Here is a 19,274-nt window from a genome sequence, read left to right as displayed (position 1 = left end):
AGCTTAAAAACAGGTTTGTTCAACAAGTCAGTCTGCAACAAATGTCAGAATACAACATTTTACATTATAAAACCTCAACTAAGATGGTGTTATTGTTGTTAAGTAGTCTGAATTATTTACAAAAAAAAAAGAAGAGTTGATAAATCTATCTCTCATACATTTATTCATTTTTTTGCATTAAAATAAGTCAATAAATTCATTTACATAAATGATTTTGCTGCTTGTCTTGGTTCTCGTTGAATGTACAATAATCGGAATGACTGGTGCCATGCTACATCAGGCTTTTTTTTCTTGGGTGGGGGGACGGGTAAAAGTAAGACTCCATGGGTTGTCATGTGGGGGGGGGGCAATCATTTGTTCACTGTGATGCACATTTTAGATTACATGCAGGCATCTGAAAAGCCAGGCTGCGATTGGACATTTGCCTCATGAAATATGTCATGGGTGGGCAAAGTTGCTGAAACCCCCTGGTTTTGTGCACAACACTGACAACATCACCAAGCATCAGCAAAGTCTGAAGAAATAATAAAATAACAGCTCAGCTAGCTCACCACAACAACCACAAAGTGACAAAAAGAAATAATTTCCTCAGACATAGTCCTGCCTTTACACATCTGTTTTCCAGGTAACATTCATGAAATTAGGTGCACAGGCTGAATGGCCTGTTGCATCCTAATGTAGCTTAATGTAAGTCCAGATCGCTGCATTTCGACACAGCATTAGCATAAATGTCAGTTTATAACGGTGTTTGGTCTTTTCCAGACAAAACTAAGGTGTAATTAAACTAAGGAAACTAAGATCCTTGGTATGACGTGAGACGTTCAGACTCCTGTGTGTGCGTGCGTGTGCTCATGGCGTTTCACACGTGAGCACCCATCCCTGTTCCGGGTGCCTGTTGTGCACAGCCTAGGATGAATAAGGACGCGCTTCCGAAAATCTGCCCGTATGTTTCAGCATTTCAATGAAAGTCGACGGCAGTAATCGATTGCAGTCGCGGTGAAACCTCTCCCTGCACTCATTTCTGTTTGATGGCATCTATAATAGTTATTCTGTTGCTGAACAGCGAGGAATACTGAACAATAATCAGCACACTTAACGTGTGTCACTGATTTAACAGTAATTAGTCCAGAACCTCCTGTCCTAGTCTCGCGAGGGAATCAACGTGCCACATCCAGTTCTTTTCATGGGTCGGAGAGGACGTTGATGACACCCATCCACATTACCGCTTAATAACAGTCTGTAGGTTGTAGAAGGTTAACAAGATGAGCATACAGGGGCCGCTGATTGACCAGCCATAGGAGAAATAATACTAATAAAAAAAAAAAGCTTTTCTACAGAGATAAGACGCCTTGCAGGTGGCACTCTGTGACTAACAACTTTCCTGAGTTTACCGAAGTCAAAAAACGAACAGAAACAACATGAGATTTCATATTAAAACACTACAGTGTGTCTTTAAATAGCTTGACTCCTGTCACAGCCTTGCCGAGTCTTTGGTCACATTCTAAGACACACTTCCCTGGAATTGGAATAGGAGCTCTAGGGGGTAGGGGGTGGGCGATGGTGGTGCCGGAGGAATCTACGCAGCGGAGAAGTTCGACCTGATGGAATCTTCCCGCAGCTGCCGGTGTTTTCCCATGTTGCACTCCTCCCGCTGTGTTCGCCGCTCGATCGTTATCCTGTAGTTCTTCCTGGAAAATTCGAATGGTCAGGGAACATTTTAATGTGCCGCTCGCACCGAGCAGGCCGTGCGATCGCGGTTGTTTGTTCATGAAGTGATTCTTACCTAAAAAAGTAGAACGCCATCAGCAAGGCAGTGCCAAGAAGCGCTCCAACGATGATGCCAGTTACCGCTGACACGCCCAGTCCACCTGGTCAGTACAGGAGGTGATGTTAGTGAACGACCACTAAAACATTCATGCAGAGAATGTTAACACCGTCCCTCCAGGAGTTTGCTGGCTTTTTTGGAAGGATGCAACTTGGTACAAGTTGGTAAATGTTACACATCTAGGTGCCCGATCTGTGCCAGCTGCCGATACCCGTGTGTACACCAGTATGGGGCTGTTCAGGTGCTGTATCATTTTGCAGTGAACGACTGCCTCGTACAAGATGCAGCTTTACCAGACGGTCGCTCGATGTTGTCGCATGATATTATATGCTAATTAGCATTCAAATGATGTAATCGTGTTGCATTTTCCTTCGCTTTTCTCCTACTCAGTACCCAACAGAGGCATTGCGCGCTACATTTTAATGCATCTAGTAATAAATGAAGGTATTTCATTTATGACTATCCAGAGTATACATGTACAGAGTTTGTCAAAAATGTTGATGGATGTGTTGCAAGGTGTTTTTTGAGAAGAAAAAGTGACTAAAGGAGCTTGAAAAGTCGCTAGATCTGGCAAAGACGCTAAATGCTGGCAATAGTGGGACTGTGTCTGAGTTGAGCATGTGAAGGTACAAATTCAGGTAACATTTTAAATTGTAAGGCATATGAAGGTAGACGAGTGCACATTTCTTTTTAGCAGAACAGCAGTGGTAGATATGACTGGTGACAACATTTACTGGTCAGATTTGTGGAGACAATGGTTGCAATGTCACGCAGAACTCACAGTGGTTGGCTGAATTTGAATTAATAGTTCCTGGAGGGACTGTGAGAGTAAGATGTGAATTACATGGGTCGTCAGGGAGGGGCTCCGGAGTCCTGACCCTCCCGTGCAAGCTGAAGCGGTCGCTGTTAAATCCAGGCAACAGCTGTAGACTCTCGTTGATGCCAAAGTAGTTGATGACAGTCTTCAACAAAAATAAAAGACAAAAATGCATTCAATCAAAATGCAATATAAAATGTATATTGCCTTAAAATAGTGATATCATTGAAATTTTATTGCAGCACATGACACCACATGACGTAAGTTTACATTTTGGAAATTGGCATTTATGCGATGCCGCTCATGCATGAATTCTTCTTTTTTTTTTTTTATGCAGTCACAGGTTTCCCGTTCATAGCATGCAGTGTTAACCAATCAGAAGTCTTTGGCTGCTCTTCAAGCAGATTAGCAGTTTTACCTCATAGGTTCCCGCGTCGTAATCAGTCATGGCCATTACTGAGAAGTCCCCATATCTCTCCCCATTCACGTCTATGTTCACCTGGCCAGCGATGCCTGTGGAAAAGAATGCCAGGAATGAGAGAATTAATTAGTGACAAGGCTCAGACATTCCAAGGAAAACACGGACGAGGGTGGACAAATTCCGGACAGCCTATACAACAGGAAATCTCATGTGCCTCTTGCCGTTTGTGTTGGCATCGTGTCCTGAAATTGTAATTTCATCCCTCTGTCTGTGTTTCCAAATTCCTGACATTTTTAAAATATTATTTCATTTAACAAGAAAACATAAGCCCATGTTCTGATGACTCCCTCGGAATGAAACGGTATTATTTCACGTGAACAGTTGACGCAGCATTACTGCACAGACATTTTAATGAATGAAGCTGATTATCACATAATGAGTTATACTGTGACTATTGTGAAATCGTGGATGTTTTTTGGCTGCCTGTTTCCCATCAGGATGATGGTGGGGGGAAAAAAGCACACGCCTTTTTAAAAGCATATCGTTCACAATCCCATTAGACAAAGTCTTCGGAAATTAATCGGCTGCTTAAAGGGACGTGTACAAATTTCACTTCCACTGTTGCTTAAAAGGGCTGGAGAGCTGTGCGGCTGCCTTGCACTGACAACGCCAGTCCAATTAATGAGATGAATTGGCCAGATGTGCAGCACGGAAACTTGGGTTTCTGCTCCAGCTTTAGATCATATTCCAGCAGACTTTGACTGAATGTAAAATGATCCATTTCTTCTGTAGACACAAATACGATCAGACATGTGGAGAGACTAATAGTGTGTGTCTTGGTGGATGTCTGTGTGCGTGCGTGCGTGCTGGCTTCACTACAGCCTGTCACAAAGCCACTGGCAGAGCTGATTGCTCCCCAAGGTCTGGTTCTTCACCATTAAAAGTAAAAAGATTTACTCTCACGCAGGCAAGATATTTTTTTTTTTTTTAACAAAGAATGCATGTTCAAACATTCTTTCTTTATTTAGTATGGACAGCCTCTGGGAAGCATGTAAATCCAAAAATCCAGAAATATTTTGGAACATTGCAGGCATGGATTACATTATCGGGACACGTTACAATGCGGTGCTGTAATCGCATTACCAACCTCACTCGCAGGTACTGGATGAAATATTTGAGATGCAATTATCTGAGCCCAGACAGAGTGAAAATATGAGGAGCCTCTCCTCATATTTTCGCTGTATCGCTGTATCGATGGCAGTGGCCGAAGCGGCACTTTCACCGGACTGCGGCCGATTCCTTATCAGCTGTGGTTTCGTTCCCGTTCCTGGTTGCATGCACCCAGTGGCACCCACCTTCAAAGGACCTGTTCCACATTCTCTGCGTGATCTGGTCCCCATCCTTCTTGGTATATCCGCTTTTCCTGGCCTCTTCTAGTGCAATGGTGTAGAGAACCAGAGCGTCGTGGAATCCTTCCATAAACATGTTGACCTGCGCAAATAGAAAGAGTTTGGATATTCGTGACTATGAATGGGATGAATGTTTTTTTGAAGATCGTTGCAGCCATAAATGCCTGACATATCAATAATATGATGGTTAACTGAACAGCTAAGGCGTCCAAAGGCAGTTTCGGTAGATTGGCGCTATTGACAGCAGTCTGCTGTGATTGGGTGAAAGATGGCCGAGAGATGACGCTTGATTGGTCCAATTTTCCCGAAAAGGTTGTGGTGAGTGTCCAATGCTGTTCAATTGGCAGGGATTGGTTCTGCTATTGTGACATTACGGAATCAAGGAAGTAACAAATGCCGAAGACGTGTTATGCTGGTGTCGGAGAACCCAACAGCACCTCATTAGCTTTCTGAGCGGTTGTACCAACCGTTTCTTTCGCCCACACTCTGTTTCTGGCTGAACTTACAGCCCTGGTTCTTGAAATGACCCCAACGTCCAGCTAGTGTTAAAAACAATAGCGCACTGTGAAATTTAAGGGCTCTGCACACAAAAGAGTTACCACTAATAGATGCAAATGTTATGATTGGAATTAATGGTCCGTTCCTGTTTGAAGCACCCCCCATTCTGTGCCCAACCAAAACAATGGTAAAGCCCGGGGCTTTGTGGGACTGCTTCCTGGGGGGGTGGATGGAAAGGGGCTCGGAATTCAATAGTGGAGGAAAAGATCTCTGTATATTTACATTCAGTTCCTACAGCCTATTAGGCCTGAAACGGCGGGAAATGCTGATGCAGTTGTACCAATGTTTACACACATATGTTTTTTTGGAAGTCCGAGCTGCAGAAGTATCACCGAGCACTCGGCTAACACAAACCAAACTGGTGTGTTCTTGCTGAGAGGAGCTCGCAATTTGGCAACACAATCCGCTGGAACAACCGTTCCTCATTCCAAACTATGCAGTATGCTTTAAAATGGAAAAATTTAACCCCAAAGGCCCAGCAGAACCCGCCACTGGACATTTCAGACCCATTAAACACCCCGTCTAAAGTTAACAAGCGTTAAATCATACATCTATTTCTGGCCATTCTTCGGCTGCATTAAAACACTACATTCTATACCCTAGATGGAAGAAATGACTTGGCTTTTAATCTGGGACTGCACATGACACATCCTGACTGTCTTCATCAGGTTGACTGAAGACAGTGTGATCTCATCCTCAGTAGCCACCCGAGGGCCTGGCTGGAGGGGCTCCTCCGCTCCGATGGCTGCAGTGAATTGCCAAGGGACGTTAAACTGTCATTGGGAGAATGGAGCCGTTCAGGGTTACACATTTCCCAAACGCCGCACCCCCCCACGCCGGTCCTCTTCAAACTGGACACAAAGGCTGGAAGGAATCAAGGAAATAATTTTTCGGCCTGTGAAGGGGTGGGAGTGAAATAGATCACACTGTGGCGTGTCACGTTGTGGCAGCCCAATGCTGGTAGCGGGACGGTCTCACAGAGGAAGTCAGCCGTGATGACCACCCAAAGTGGGTGCTTCGTGTGTCATCACTCAAGGATGTGAAGCTAGCGGGTGATGTAAGGTCTGGAACAGGCAGGTTGTGATTAGCTCACAGTTTGAGCTTCTCCAACGTTTGTCCACTTAAGGTACAAATGTCCACTTATGGTGCTTGGCCTCAACTCGGCCAAAAGGCAGAACTAATACCAACACCTACGTTTCCTCTAACCGTCATGGTATCATTTCACAATGGACCAAGGGGATCATGAACAACACGTCTCAGACAGCCACTGGGTGGGGCAGCCAAAGAAGGTCGTCTGCAATTCCCAGCACATTACGGACCTTGGAGAAAAAAAGCTAGCGTCACTCAGGAAGACGTGACTGGCCCCATGTCTCCATCTGTGTCATTCATTCCTCCACAAATCCTGCTTTTTTTTTTTTTTTTAGGTTGCTGACTCTCTTGAGCGCTAGTTAGCTGAAGGGAGCAACCGCACGTCAATTTCTTCACTTTGGCGAAAGAGGCACGGAGAGTGAGGAGGTGACATGCCCAAAATGCGCCGTAGGTTATTACGGAACGGGTCGTCCTTCATCGGTGAACTTGGGTAGGGTCCACCGTGTCCACGTCCGCAAATCAAACACCCTCTTTTAAAGGGTCCGGCCGGAGCAGCTCGAGTGACTCCTTCAGTGACTTGGGTCACTGGGTCCGGCCCACTTCACAATAGTTTGTGAAGGTGCAAGGTTCGTGCGCAGACAAATGAACGCTGTGCCATAAAACACGGCCGGTCGCAGATTCAGCCAAGAAGAACAAGCCGCGGCGGACGAGGCTGTCGGGGGGGGGTTGTGCTAACTGGGGTAATTACTACAGACTAATTCCACCTGGGGCCGCTGTCAAGATGACACCCGACGCGCCGCGATGACGCACGGAGTGCAGGAGGCATGCCGCTGAGGTGCAACAATGCTGCGTGGAACTTCTCAGTGACTACCTCTAGTTTCTGGAACCTCTACACCATGCTGATCATTATTATTAGAATCTAAAAAGAGCCCATAGACAATATAGACAATATTTGGTCTATTGAGCTGAACGTGTGCAACATTTGCTTGTGCAGTGACTTTAATTGAAATGAATTTACATTCCATTTATGCAGGCAAAAGACTGAATGTTCAAATAATTTTATATGTATTTCTAAATCATTTTAAAAGATAAGAGATTTTATTTTGTCAGATTTTTACTGCGCTCATATTCATGTGGTGTGTATTCACTGAGTAGGGGCTGGAAAAAGAGATGAAGGAACGGCGTCTGACCGCGAGGGTCGTTCAGATCTGCATGGCTGTGCTCACAATGAGCTCTTTTGTGGCATCGAGAGCTGTCATGTCTCTGGCTCTTTTGCATACATGACGAGCAAACCGCAAATTGGTGGCCCTGCGCTCCCTGGCAGCTTCTAGCCTGGCCGAGAATCCCATCGTACAGCCGAAAGAACATTCCTGCGAGTCGAAAAAACGGAAGAAAAATCTATCACCTCCTGTAAAGGAATAAGGCAGGCATTCTCTGTTGCGAAAGGTCATTAATTTAGCATGCATCACCAAGGCAACTTCGGCCAAATTGGACGCGTCAAGCATAAAGCATTAGTTGCCTCTGCTGGCTGAAGTATTTGTGACCTGACAAAAGCAAACACCGGCTTTGCGAGTTCGGCACAGACACTGCTTTTTACACATGACCCGTAGACGGCTGAAGGTTGCACAGTAAAGGGATTGAATGAAAGCTGGACATTCAAGTCGGATTGAGAATGCTCCTTGATTCCATAGGCCATGGTGCCCGTGGACGCCTTCTCGACAGCTGGTCCCCAACTGGCGGCCAGGGCTTGGCCATTGTGGGGCGCGCTGATGGTGGCACTGGGCCAGTCAGCGCCCACTGGGCTTATTAACCTCGCCCAGTCAATTCGTCAGCGATTATTTGTTCCGACATGACGGCCCCTGCGGACCCGCTTCAGCAAATCTTGACGGCTTTTCAGCGCTGGCTGATGTGCAGGACAAATGCTCGAGTCTCCCAGGCGGCGCGGTTCAGCACCCTGTGGAATCCCGTCCTGTTCCATTCACAACGCAGGAGATGCTGGTGCAGCCAGGACATGGCTGAAGCCGAAGAATTGCTCGCCAAATCAAACAGTGTCCAGACAAATCACATGGCTGCGTTCTGCACAAATTCAAGCCGATAAGCCTCAGTAGATAAACACCAGTCGAGGGCGTGTTTGACCGTATACCATATAACAGCAGTTATGTTGCCAGTTTTTGCAAACGTTTGTGCTTTATAGTGTCATTTATATCAAATTATTTACCTTTGTGTCGTAAAATAAAATGTACGTACATTTTCAAAGTTTCCGTTGTGGAGGCCAGTTTTCTTGTTGGACTTTCTCAGCTCCATGGTGAAGTTCTCGAACTCCGGCTTGACGCTCCTCAGCAGCGTCATGGTGTTGAGAGAGGCGTAGGCGTGTTTGGCATCGCTGTCATATTTGTCTCCGCGGTACCACGACCCATCCCCTGCAGAACGAGGCACCGCACACTTCAGCACAGACACTCATACAGAGGGTGCGGTGACCACAAAATGCTCTAAAGCTCATACAATAAAGTATATTATCAAATAACAAGTTTGGACACACCTTTTCATTCAATGTGTTTTCTTTATTTTCATGATTATTTATATTGGTAGATTCTCACTGAAGGCATCAAAACTATGAATGAACACATGTGGAGTTATGTACTTAACAACTCCACTGGAGAACCATTTCAGGTGACGACTTCTTGAAGCTCATCGAGAGAATGCCAAGAGTGTGCAAAGCAGAAAATAAAGAAAACACATGAGAAGGTTTGTCCAAACTTTTGTCATGTTCTGTATATGTGATGCAATCTAGTAGCTACTATTAGCTATTAGTTAAGGTCACTGTTTGTATTAATGAGTAATTACAATATCAACTGTTGGGGTGGTATTAGCCTCTGAAACCAAAGAACACAAAGTTTCGAACCCCACTTACTACCATTGTGTCCCGGAGACACTTAATCCTGAGTGTCTCCAGCAGGACTGTCCCTGTAAATAGTGACTGTAAGTCGCTCTGGGTAAATGGCATAAATGTGAATGTAAAACTGTTCATTACTGTAAGTGTCACTGGGATTCAGAGTGGAACGCTGAAGCAGTTCCAACATGTTTTGTTGTTTCCTCACACTTGGGGGTCATTGTGTTGGTGAAAGGTGACCCCCCACTCCCCCTGACTTCCCTTCTTGCTTCATTGTTGTGCTTCAGGCATTCTCATTTTGCAATTGGACCATGGTGCCTTCAGCACATGTCACAGCAGGGGCCATGTTTTGTTATGGTATAGAACGTGCAACACACAATGAGGCATCATTCTTCTCATACCTGGAACTATGCACCTGTGACGGAAGACTGCTGCATTGTCATGATCAGAACACACATTGCACGTATTCAGAAAACAGTAATTGACAAATTGACCACAAAAGAACACTAAATAAATAATTTACGTTATATGTATTCTAAAAGTATTCTGAATGCAATTGTCTTATGTACTGTAACAGAATACATTACTGACCTATTTTTTGGCAGTGTATATTCCGTTCTCGGCCATTACTACGTTCTCAAAGTATGGCACCTGGTTTGATTACTTTACTTGATTGTTTTTTTTTTGTTTTAGCATTGTCATGTCTTTCTACGAGATGCAGTTACTTAAACATTACCGTACAACGATGAATTGAAGAGCTCAATGTTGAAGAAAATGTAACGGCCATTGGTCAGTTTCCTCCGATGGGCTGCCAGCATGATCTCCCGAACGATGTCTGCACCAGCACACATTATGATAACTGGGAAAAACATGACAGGGAATGGGTCAGTTACCCAATAAATCAACTTAAAAACACGGAACTGAAGAATTGCATCGCAAAAACATGTGTCCATGTAAATTTATACTCGACATATACATATTATGTTTAATTATTCACTTCATTATATGCATCATACATATAAATCTCATCCTGTTGTAAACGTGTGACGTTCTGTGGCCACTGAACAGCTGCAGCAGAAGGGCAGCAGGGGGTTAAAAATAAACAAATGCACACCAAAAAAAGGTACCCCGGGCGAGCAAACACGCGCTTCGAAATAGCGCAGAGTCCCATAAATAGGAAGATTCAGAGCGCTGGAACATTCCCCACAACTGTGTCAGTGTGGCGGAGCCCTCGCCTGAAAATATCCCGGCGCGAGCGGGACAGACCTGCGCCCTGAGCCGCTTTAATTATGCGCCGCCCCGGCACACTGCCTCCCCTGTGCCGCGCCGTGCAGCCTCCGGCCGGCGATATTCCACAAATCTGGAATTCTGCCCCCCCCCCCACGCCGGTTACAAATGGGATGGAGTGTATGCGGCCGGCGGCAAACACACACAGCGCGCTCTATCACCGGCTCTGATGTATTTCGGCGCCTTGGGGTCACTATGGAGAAAGAGGGAAAAAAGCCGGCCTGTGTGAGCGCGTGCATATTGGAATGGTACAGTGCCGCTGCGGCACGGCGCGGGACATCGTGACTGTCGGGCGGTGAGAAGGGCCACTGTGGTGCTCCCGGCGGAGACTTACCTGCACGCTCGTGCACTGGCGCCCATTTACATTTTACACTTGCGCCATTTATCCAGAGCGACTTACAGTCAGTAGTGACGGGGACAGTCCCGTCCCCCCCCCCCGAGACACTCAGTGTTAGGTGTCTTGCTCAGGGACACGATGGTAGTAAGTGGGGTTTGAACCTGGGCCTTCAGGTTCACGGGCGAGTGTGTTACCCGCTAGGCTGCTACCACCCGGCATCTGATGCAGCCCAACACGTACAGCGATAACATTGTTTTAAAAAGACCGACCCCTTCAAGGTCAAAGTGCCGAAGGCCGTGCAGCGCCCCGGCTCTGATAAGGCATTTTCTTTTTTGTGCCCACGGGCCGCGAGGTTCGCCGCTGTTTGTGTTTCCGTTCCGCCTCTACCTGCCCGAGCGGCAACTGGTCACGAGTCAAGGCGACGTCCTCGGCCCGACTTCTGAAGGAAGGCCGCGGGCCGTCCTTTCAGGCCCTAATAATATAATGGCGGCGTAAATGTTGTTAATTAGGAGCCGCAGGACGAGCGAGAACAAGCCTGACGTGAACACCGCTTTCGCCTTGCCTCTTATGACGTGCGTCTGGTTAAATGATGGAAAGGGTTTGGCCGTGAGTCATAACCTCCCGGATTCCAACAGGGTTCGTGCCCGTGTCATACGCCAACCGGCCCCCAAGATGCCCTGCTACGGGGTTCTCACGTTGCGCCGAAGCGGGCCAGCTCATCGGGGCACCTCGTGGCACGCATGGCACGCCGTTACACGTGCCAATTTATCCAGCAACGGCAATGTGTGGTTAATGGGGGCGGCGAGGTGCGGGACTGCGGCCAACGGGCCGGACGTCTGTCACGATAACGCGCAAAAAGCTTATTAAGATCCGGGCCCTTCAGGATGAGGTGGATTTTCCTTGCCTAAGGTCAGGAGGGAAAAATCCGGGAGCCGAACGGAACATAAAATCTTAACTGCTGCGGAGCTCCTGCCCCGGCGTTCCTGCGCTCTTCCAGTAAACGGAGGCGCACCAACCCACTGTTTTGGGATGGCGGCGTGGTCCCTGACAGGCAGCGAATGCAGCATTCGTTAACATTCGCCGTCCTCCCATTCACGTTTACTACAGCGGTCGGAATGGCCCAGCGGTCTAAGGCGCCAGACTCAAGGACTTGGGCTTTCTGGTCTCCCTATGGAGGCGTGGGTTCATATCATCTTCTGTTTGAGGGCAGTGGTGGCCCAGCGGTTAAGGAAGTGGCAGAAGGTTGCCGGTTCGAATCCCGATCTGCCAAGGTGCCACTGAGCAAAGCACCGTCCCCACACACTGCTCCCCGGGCGCCTGTCATGGCTGCCCACTGCTCACCAAGGGTGATGGTTAGACGCAGAGGACACATTTCACGGTGTGCACCGTGTGCTGTGCATCACATGTGACAATCACTTCACTTTAAGATTCACTCGCATCAGAGTTCCAGGGTTCATGTCCCCCCACGTTCTACTTACCCGCAGAACGTCTACTTTGGTGGAGGACACCTACCTTCACTGTCCTGGACGAACTTCATGATCTCGTCCAGGTCCACCTTGAACTCCTTCGAGTTGATTGACAGGTGCTCGATGTGGTGCTGCTCGATGAGGACGTTGTGCACCCCCTCGATGGTGAAGAAGCAGTTCCTCTCCTCCTTGTCGTCGTCGAAGACCAGCAGCGCCTTCTTCCAGCCGAAGTACTCGAACATGGCGTAGAAGGTCTCCCCCATCTTCAGGTAGGTGGGCGCCACCCTGGTCAGGTGCGTGTACTCGCTGCGCATCAGGCTGAAGCCGGAGGCCAGCGCGCCGGCGGAGACCACCGGGATGTTCCAGTGCGACGCCAGCCGCACCACCTGCGAGGCCGCGTACTCGCACACGGGACCCAGCAGCAGGTCGGGCGTCCGGCCGCCCATCGCGCGGTCCACCAGCGCGAACAGCGCGTCGTTGTGGCAGTTCGAGTCCGCGTAGTCGACGCTGAAGCGCAGCCCGGGGCTCTCCAGCCGCCGGCGGGCGTACTCGATCGCGGGGCTGACCCGGGAGATGGAGAAGATGTACGAGTTGTTCCTGGGCAGGAGGGCCAGCACGCTGATGTCCTCGTCTGGCGCGCTTGTCCTCACAGGTGACGCGGCCAGCCAGAGGGACAGGCAGAAGGACACCAAGCAGGACATGGTGGCACCTGGTGCTGCTGCAGGACTGGAAATATTTCCCCGCTACGCAAATGCATGCATATATGCGATATATAAAACCGGGGTGTCTTTAGACTCCGGTTCTAAACTTCTGTTCCTCTGGGAGTTAAAAAAAAAAAAAGGAATAAAAAAAATTTAAAAAAAAAACGTGTGCATGTATTAATATATGTATGAATGGCGCTGCTAAAATGAATTTAAAAAATGTAAAAAAAAAATAATAATAATTTTTTTTTTTTTTTTTTTTTTTTGGAAGAGACCCGTGTTACGTTCCGCGGCGGCTGCCTGGCCGGCGGCTCCCACACACACGCGGCCGCCGCCGTCGGGCTGCCGTTTTTTGAAGGCGCCTCTCATTATCATGTCTGCGTCACCTCTGCGCAGCCCGCCCCTTAAAGCCGCAGCGCCGCGTTCCGGCCGCGGGCTGCGTCCGCGCTGCGCGCCGCGAACCGCACGCCCCGTGTCGCGGCTGTGCGGCAGTGAATATTAAAAAACAAGACAGCAAAAACAGCAACAAAAAATATATATATAAAAAAAAAAAAACGTCGATTAAAAAAAAGTGATCGCGATCAGACCGCATCCCCCGTGATGAGATCCCGTGGCGCGTCGCTAACTAGAGCCACCGATTTTTGCCAGAGTCAACTTTTTATGAGTGCAATGTGATGCTTAGTGACATAATGACATTAACTAATGCCAGGTTTGCTCGTTAGTCCCTCCATGGCAGAAGATGCATCGGATGCGGGCGAGATCGGGCCACCCTGCTGACGTCGCCCTGCGTACCTGGCACAGACGTTTGCGCGATGGCGCTTTTGCGCGAATGCAGAATGCAGTCGGCGAGGACGCGACTCGGGAGTCCGTTTATGGGCCCGGGGGCCTTTTGCACGGCGCCCCCTGGTGGACCCGACGCGTTTTTCTTCAACTGTAAAAAATGCGCTGTGGCATTTTTAGATGTTGGCCACTGTTGGAGGTGTTGCATGAGAATCTGTGCGTTTGAACCCCCTCGACCTCCGCTCTCTTTACGCGTGAACAGTAAAGCATTGTGGGTTTGTTTGTTGGTTTGGGTGGCGGTGCCTGAAAATGACCTCCGTCTCGCGTCGCGGTTTAGAATTGGTCATTAAAACCCCTACAGTCTCCTCGGAAGCCCTCATGTGCTCAGGGCCATTAGGCAATTCAGCGGAATGGGAGGGAAATACTCCCAAGTTGTTTAGAGAACAGGTCTTTACTCAGCGTTACTCCTCTGGGCGTAATTTGAAGCCGTTAGTAATAATTAGGGCCACAGTCAGACGTCCTGTTCCTCCAGACGGCTTTAGCTGTGGGCGGACACTCTGATATCGAGTCAGAATTCGTGTTCGTGCTGATGGTGCGAGTGAACGTGCTGTCTGACCCGATTTGTTATTTGCAGGTGCGGTCCAGAGGCCTTGATTTCTGACGCTAGAAACAGAGCACAGGTTCTTGTCGTGTGTGTGTGTGTTTGTCAATCTAATAAACTTAATAATTATGGGTCTTGCCCTTTTTAAATGTATTAAAGTGAACACGTAATTGAAGCCATCTGTCATGGCTGCAGAGCGGCGTTCGTGCTCCGTGCATTAATTTAAGCGTCGCCGGGCCAGCGTCTGCATAAGCAGCAACTTACTGCAATCACCTTTAATGACAGCCAGTCAAGGGCCGAAAACCCGAAACCAGTTCCGGGTCCGGGCCACCACCAGTGTTGTTGTGACCTCTGTTGCATCAGTTAAGCCCATGGTTGGTTACTGGATTTTCATCATTTATATAAGTTGACCCCTGATAGCGGTAGAATGCGCATAGTCATTGTTGTCACGATTATTTAAAAATGTACACTTACAACATTAAGATGGCAGATGCCCTTATCCAGGGCAATATAATTCGTATTTTGCTCAGGGGGTCTCGCTCGGTGGTAGGAACTTTGTGTCTGGTTCACAGAGTGTTACAACCCATCACAATAAAAGGATTCTTTTTAGTGTGAGTATTGTTTAGTCTGTTCGCCGTTGTTGTCCCTGGCTGGTGGAACAACCTGCCCTCCACCACACGACTAGCCGAGACTATCACCACTTTTAAGAAGCAGGTGAAAACCCTCTTGTTCAAAAAATATTACAGACAAATCTAACACTTACACACGCACATGCGTACACATTGCACAAACAATACAAAAATGTATAAATACATTATAATTTTTCTTCGTCTAGCACCTAACAATCTCCGAGCACGCTCTTCACTGACAAGTCTGAGCCTTATCAGGGCTCTTAGTTTGTAAACTCGATATTCTATAGAAATCGATCGAGAATTGCTGGTGTCTTCCTATTGTAAGTCGCTTTGGATAAAAGCGTCTGCTAAATAAAGTAAAGTAAAGTAATTACAATGATTTTGCTGTACTGTAAGCAACAATGACGAGGGGGGGGGGGGGGGGGGGGTGGACGATGACGAAGAAGCATCAGAGCAGCAGCCAGACGCGCTGCAAGGACAAGACACGCAGGACCGGACCCGAACGCAGGGGCCTAACTGCCGCCTGACACGCACAGGGGGACGCCCCTGTCTGCCTGACCAGACGCACAGACTCCAGCAGCCGCGTGACACTCGGCCCTGGAACAGATATGTACAGATGTCATTCGTCAGAAAGGAAGTAGAGTGACAGAAGGGGCCTGGGAGGATTAGGGCATCTAGTCTCTGGTCGAGGGGGTCGATACTTTCTCATCTGGGAACCAGGAAGAATGTGGCCGGGGCTGCCAGCGCCAGGCCGATACTGACGACTTTATTAAGGGATTACACAGGCAGGCTTAGGAGACATTGACGGACCGTGTCAATATGAGCTAATCAGCCGGATGTCAGGAGAAGATAAACGCGGCGGGCCGGCCGGCCGCTGGCTTCAAAGCCGAGCTTCGTATAAATATTAATGATGCGAGCTGAGACGGAAAAGGCCGTAAGTCCGGTGCAGAGCTCGGGCCCTTTTGATTAGAAATGAATGTAAATTCGGGAGCTTCCGAAACAGCAAAAAAAAAAAAAAAAAAAAAAAACTCAAATGTTTCTGGAACACAAACAATAAAATGGACAAATATTTCCATGCAGCCGATGGCCCAGAACAAGCTGGCATTGTCAGCTAATATTTACAACAGTGGGGTAATTCTTCATTTTGCATAAAACACTCAATATGCAGTTATTGCACATTAGTAGTGAAATATTTTGTTCTGAGTTTGCGTTCATCCGCTCTGCGTTTGAATATTTATTTAGGCCTTCTTTAGGCCACTGTGCCGACCACCACCCCATCGTTCATCTGTGGTTTTGTTGGTGAGGTGCTGTGAGGGTGTAAGATGTGACACTGAGGTGGTGGTGGGACAGACCCCAACTGCATAAACACCAACATCCGGACAACATACACACGGGTAGCTGCAGTCTGTGTGTGTGTGTATGTGTGTGTTTTAATCTCACAGAATATGACCTGATCTGAAAATGATGTTTCATGTTGGTTATGTTTTATGTTTATCATCCATATCGCTAATTAAATGACCGCACTTGGACATCGTGGACAGTCGTCCTAGTGTCTGTCTGGGGCCATCACGCAGCGACTGATGCCCAGTGCACGTGTCGTTTAGACTAATGTTTAATTGTGCAGCCATTATGACATGTGGCCACTTAGGATATGAAAATTCCCACTCTAAGTGGGGCTGTAAATGTCTGTGGACAAATCTATTTTACATGTTCTCATTTACCACCAGCTGATCAATACCCCTGATCAGTATTGATCTGTACATCTGCTGCGCTTTTGCATTCCCCGTCCTCCCATTTCTGCCGAGTGTGTTGATGCAAAAACGCTCTTTTATTTAAAAATGGGATGAAATAATTACATGTTGACACATGTTGAGTAAATATGTCCAACATGGGATAAGAAGAAGAAGAAAGACCCACATTGCTACAAAATGGCCATATTCTATCCTGTATATTCATTCAGTTCAAATAAGACCCAATGCTACAAAAGACACATGCTATAAAATGGCCATATTCTATCCTGTGTGTTCAATCAGTTCAAATATTTAGCTGCGTTATAGGTGGAGGTGAACATTTTGTTTTTCTGTGAAACCCGGACAAAAACAGCAGAAACGCGTATTACCACGTGTGCGGTGTGCAAAATAAAGCGGACAGCAGGGGGCGCCGTTCCACCTCGAGTCCAGTGTCGGACTGTTGCAGGCGAATGAAGGCAAGTTCCCAAATTAAACATCATTTTTAATATCAAACTGCGCGCGTCAAAAAAATAAAATGTTTCCTCTTTATTTGTTAAAACACACTTTACATTTATATTTACGTGCAAATGCAGTACAGACGTAGAATTATTAAAAACATTTTTTTTTTTTTTTTTTTGAGGGGGGACTGGTTCTCATCTCCAGCTCAGGCCTCCTCTGTCTGCATGGCACCCACACCCGGTGAATTATCAGAATTATCCAGGACCCCCACCGACTCGAGAAAGGTGGCTTCCTCCGGGCCCAGGGGTGGGACCCTGACCTCTGATCTTATCTCTGTCTTCTGTATTATAAGGATGCTCAGTCGCACATAAGACTGAGGTGAAAAGAGCCGAAAACAGAAAAAAAAACCAAACAGATGGCTATTTTACAAGTGGTCAGTGGATAAAAAACAGCATCGCCGACATTTCATTTTCAGTATGATAAATTTGTCTTGTTCTATTTACATGTATGTCTGTTTTGAATCAACACTACTGCGATAAATGACGCTTTATTCAACTGCAACTCTCCACGTCCTTTAGTGTGATACTCCTCGTAATAATGTCTGTGGTCTGTGTAGTACCTCCTGTCGTGTTGTGTAGTTTTGTGCAGGCTTGCGTGCTTCACCACGTCCATGTGGGAATGTTGTGCGGTGTGGACGGTTGAAATAGCACTAAAATCCTGCTTGACCTGACTTGACTAAAGAAAATATGTCTTGTTCAGCTCACATTCTTTACAGCGTCATGACATATTTCTGTTTCCATGCACACTTGTAGAAATCAAGCAGAAGAATGTGCTGGACACGTATCATTTGAAATGCTTGTGTGTGTGTGTGTGTGTGTGTGTGTGCGCGTGTGTGTCCTGCATCAGCGTCCAAAGTGCCGTGTTTAATATTTAAACACAGAGCCGTGGGCAGGATGTACGGAAAAACACACGCTGACCCCCATGGAACCTTAACCTGCATCTTCTGCATCTGCCTCCACCGGCCGTCTATTTAGCAAAGTGGATTAAAGAGTCACGTGATCGACACAAAGTTCACGATCACACAGCGCCACGTGACCGGCAGCACAAGCCTTTTATGACACACAGGTCTGGTTTTATCATCGGCTCCTTCAGCGCAGGGATACTTTTAAACCCAAGTTGCTCAAAATGGATCCGCTCGTGGACGCTGCGTAATAATTATTCATTTCAAATGTCTCCATGTTGCCTTTGTTTCATTGAAAGAAAGCAACAGTTCAAATTCATCACGTTATGAACCCCCAGACGAGGTTGAGTTTGAGCTCTATAACATTTAATAATACAAAAACAACTTGAGATGCATTATGCAATATGATTTTCTGCGATATGCCCCAAATCGACGTCATGGCATTTTTTCACGCCAACCGCGATGTGAGTAGGCGAGTAGGCGATGAGTAGCTGATGAGTAGTAAGGCAGACCTGGTAAAGTCTTTAACCCCTTGGGTGGTGGAGCTCACATATTTCCTGCTCCAGTGTGTGGCGGGTGTTCTTTTGCTCTTGGTGAACATGGGACCTGGTCGAACAAGCTTGGCTTGTGGTCATGAACAGATCACTTTTTACTACTCCAGGCCTCGATCTGCGTCTCCAGACGGCGCCGCGTTACGCGACGTTGTGCGGCGGAGGTCCAGTGGAGACAGGCCTGCCGTATTTGCTCCGCTTGTTGTCCGACTGGTTTACTTATTTATTTATTTTTTATTAATGCATTTGTTCCAAAAAGCTGCTACTTGATAGTTAATGTGGACCGTTTCTGCCTGAAGTATTGTATTACCCTCACACTATTTGACCTACAAAATAATGCTAATTAAATAATAATAACTTTACCAGACGGCCTTATCCAGAGCGACTTACAATCGGTAGTGACAGGGACAGTCCCCCCGCTGGAGACACTCAGGGTTAAGTGTCTTGCTCAGGGACACGATGGTAGTAAGTGGGGTCTTCTGGTTCATAGGACCCCACTAGGCTACTACCACCCTCCCACTATCACATCTGAAAGAAATGTGGTAATAAGCGGAAAACAGGCTTGATGAATCCATACGTTGTATTGATAATGGATTGATAATGTCCATATTGTGGGATATAAGTACTCTTGTGTAGTCTCTCTCTCTCTCTCTCGCTCTCTCTGTGTGTGTGTGTGAGAGAGAGAGAGAGAGAGAGAGAGAGAGAGACGGAGAGCCAGGAGCGCCGGGCTCCGCCTGCAGGGGTCATTCCGGCTGCTGCG

At 47.3% G+C, this 19,274-nt stretch overlaps 1 protein-coding gene across 3 annotated transcripts; it reads right to left on the bottom strand.

The window, feature by feature from the left end:
- Positions 1 to 326: 326 nt before the first annotated feature.
- On the bottom strand, positions 327 to 12,931 carry npr3 (natriuretic peptide receptor 3). Of its 3 annotated transcripts, none has more exons than XM_028995772.1 (8): positions 12,146 to 12,931; positions 9,746 to 9,868; positions 8,367 to 8,539; positions 4,419 to 4,554; positions 3,061 to 3,155; positions 2,607 to 2,787; positions 1,784 to 1,868; positions 327 to 1,688 (listed from the first exon to the last, which is right to left on the bottom strand). In XM_028995772.1, the coding sequence occupies exons 1-8, from the start codon at positions 12,798 to 12,800 to the stop codon at positions 1,577 to 1,579; spliced, it is 1,560 nt and encodes a 519-aa protein (XP_028851605.1). In that variant the 5' UTR covers positions 12,801 to 12,931; the 3' UTR covers positions 327 to 1,576. The 3 variants fall into 3 exon arrangements, with proteins under 3 accessions (XP_028851605.1, XP_028851606.1, XP_028851607.1); XM_028995773.1 differs by having other exon boundaries at positions 2,670 to 2,787; XM_028995774.1 differs by having other exon boundaries at positions 327 to 1,684; positions 2,670 to 2,787.
- Between the last annotated feature and the right edge of the window lie 6,343 nt (positions 12,932 to 19,274).

The sequence above is a fragment of the Denticeps clupeoides genome, chromosome 11, assembly GCF_900700375.1.
Source record: "Denticeps clupeoides chromosome 11, fDenClu1.1, whole genome shotgun sequence".
Taxonomy (NCBI): Eukaryota; Metazoa; Chordata; class Actinopteri; order Clupeiformes; family Denticipitidae; genus Denticeps; species Denticeps clupeoides.
The sequence above is the reverse complement of the archived record's forward strand: the minus strand, read 5'-3'. Positions and strand labels throughout refer to the sequence as shown.

Excerpts from the sequence above, each read along its gene's own strand:
- npr3 (XM_028995772.1), bottom strand. The coding sequence starts at position 12,800 with ATGTCCTGCTTGGTGTCCTTCTGCCTGTCCCTCTGGCTGGCCGCGTCA. Across the intron at positions 4,555-8,366 it reads ACAACGGAAACTTTGAAAAT|GTCAACATGTTTATGGAAGG; the intron begins GTACGTACATTT and ends CTATTTGCGCAG. Across the intron at positions 3,156-4,418 it reads GTGGAACAGGTCCTTTGAAG|GCATCGCTGGCCAGGTGAAC; the intron begins GTGGGTGCCACT and ends TCTTTTCCACAG.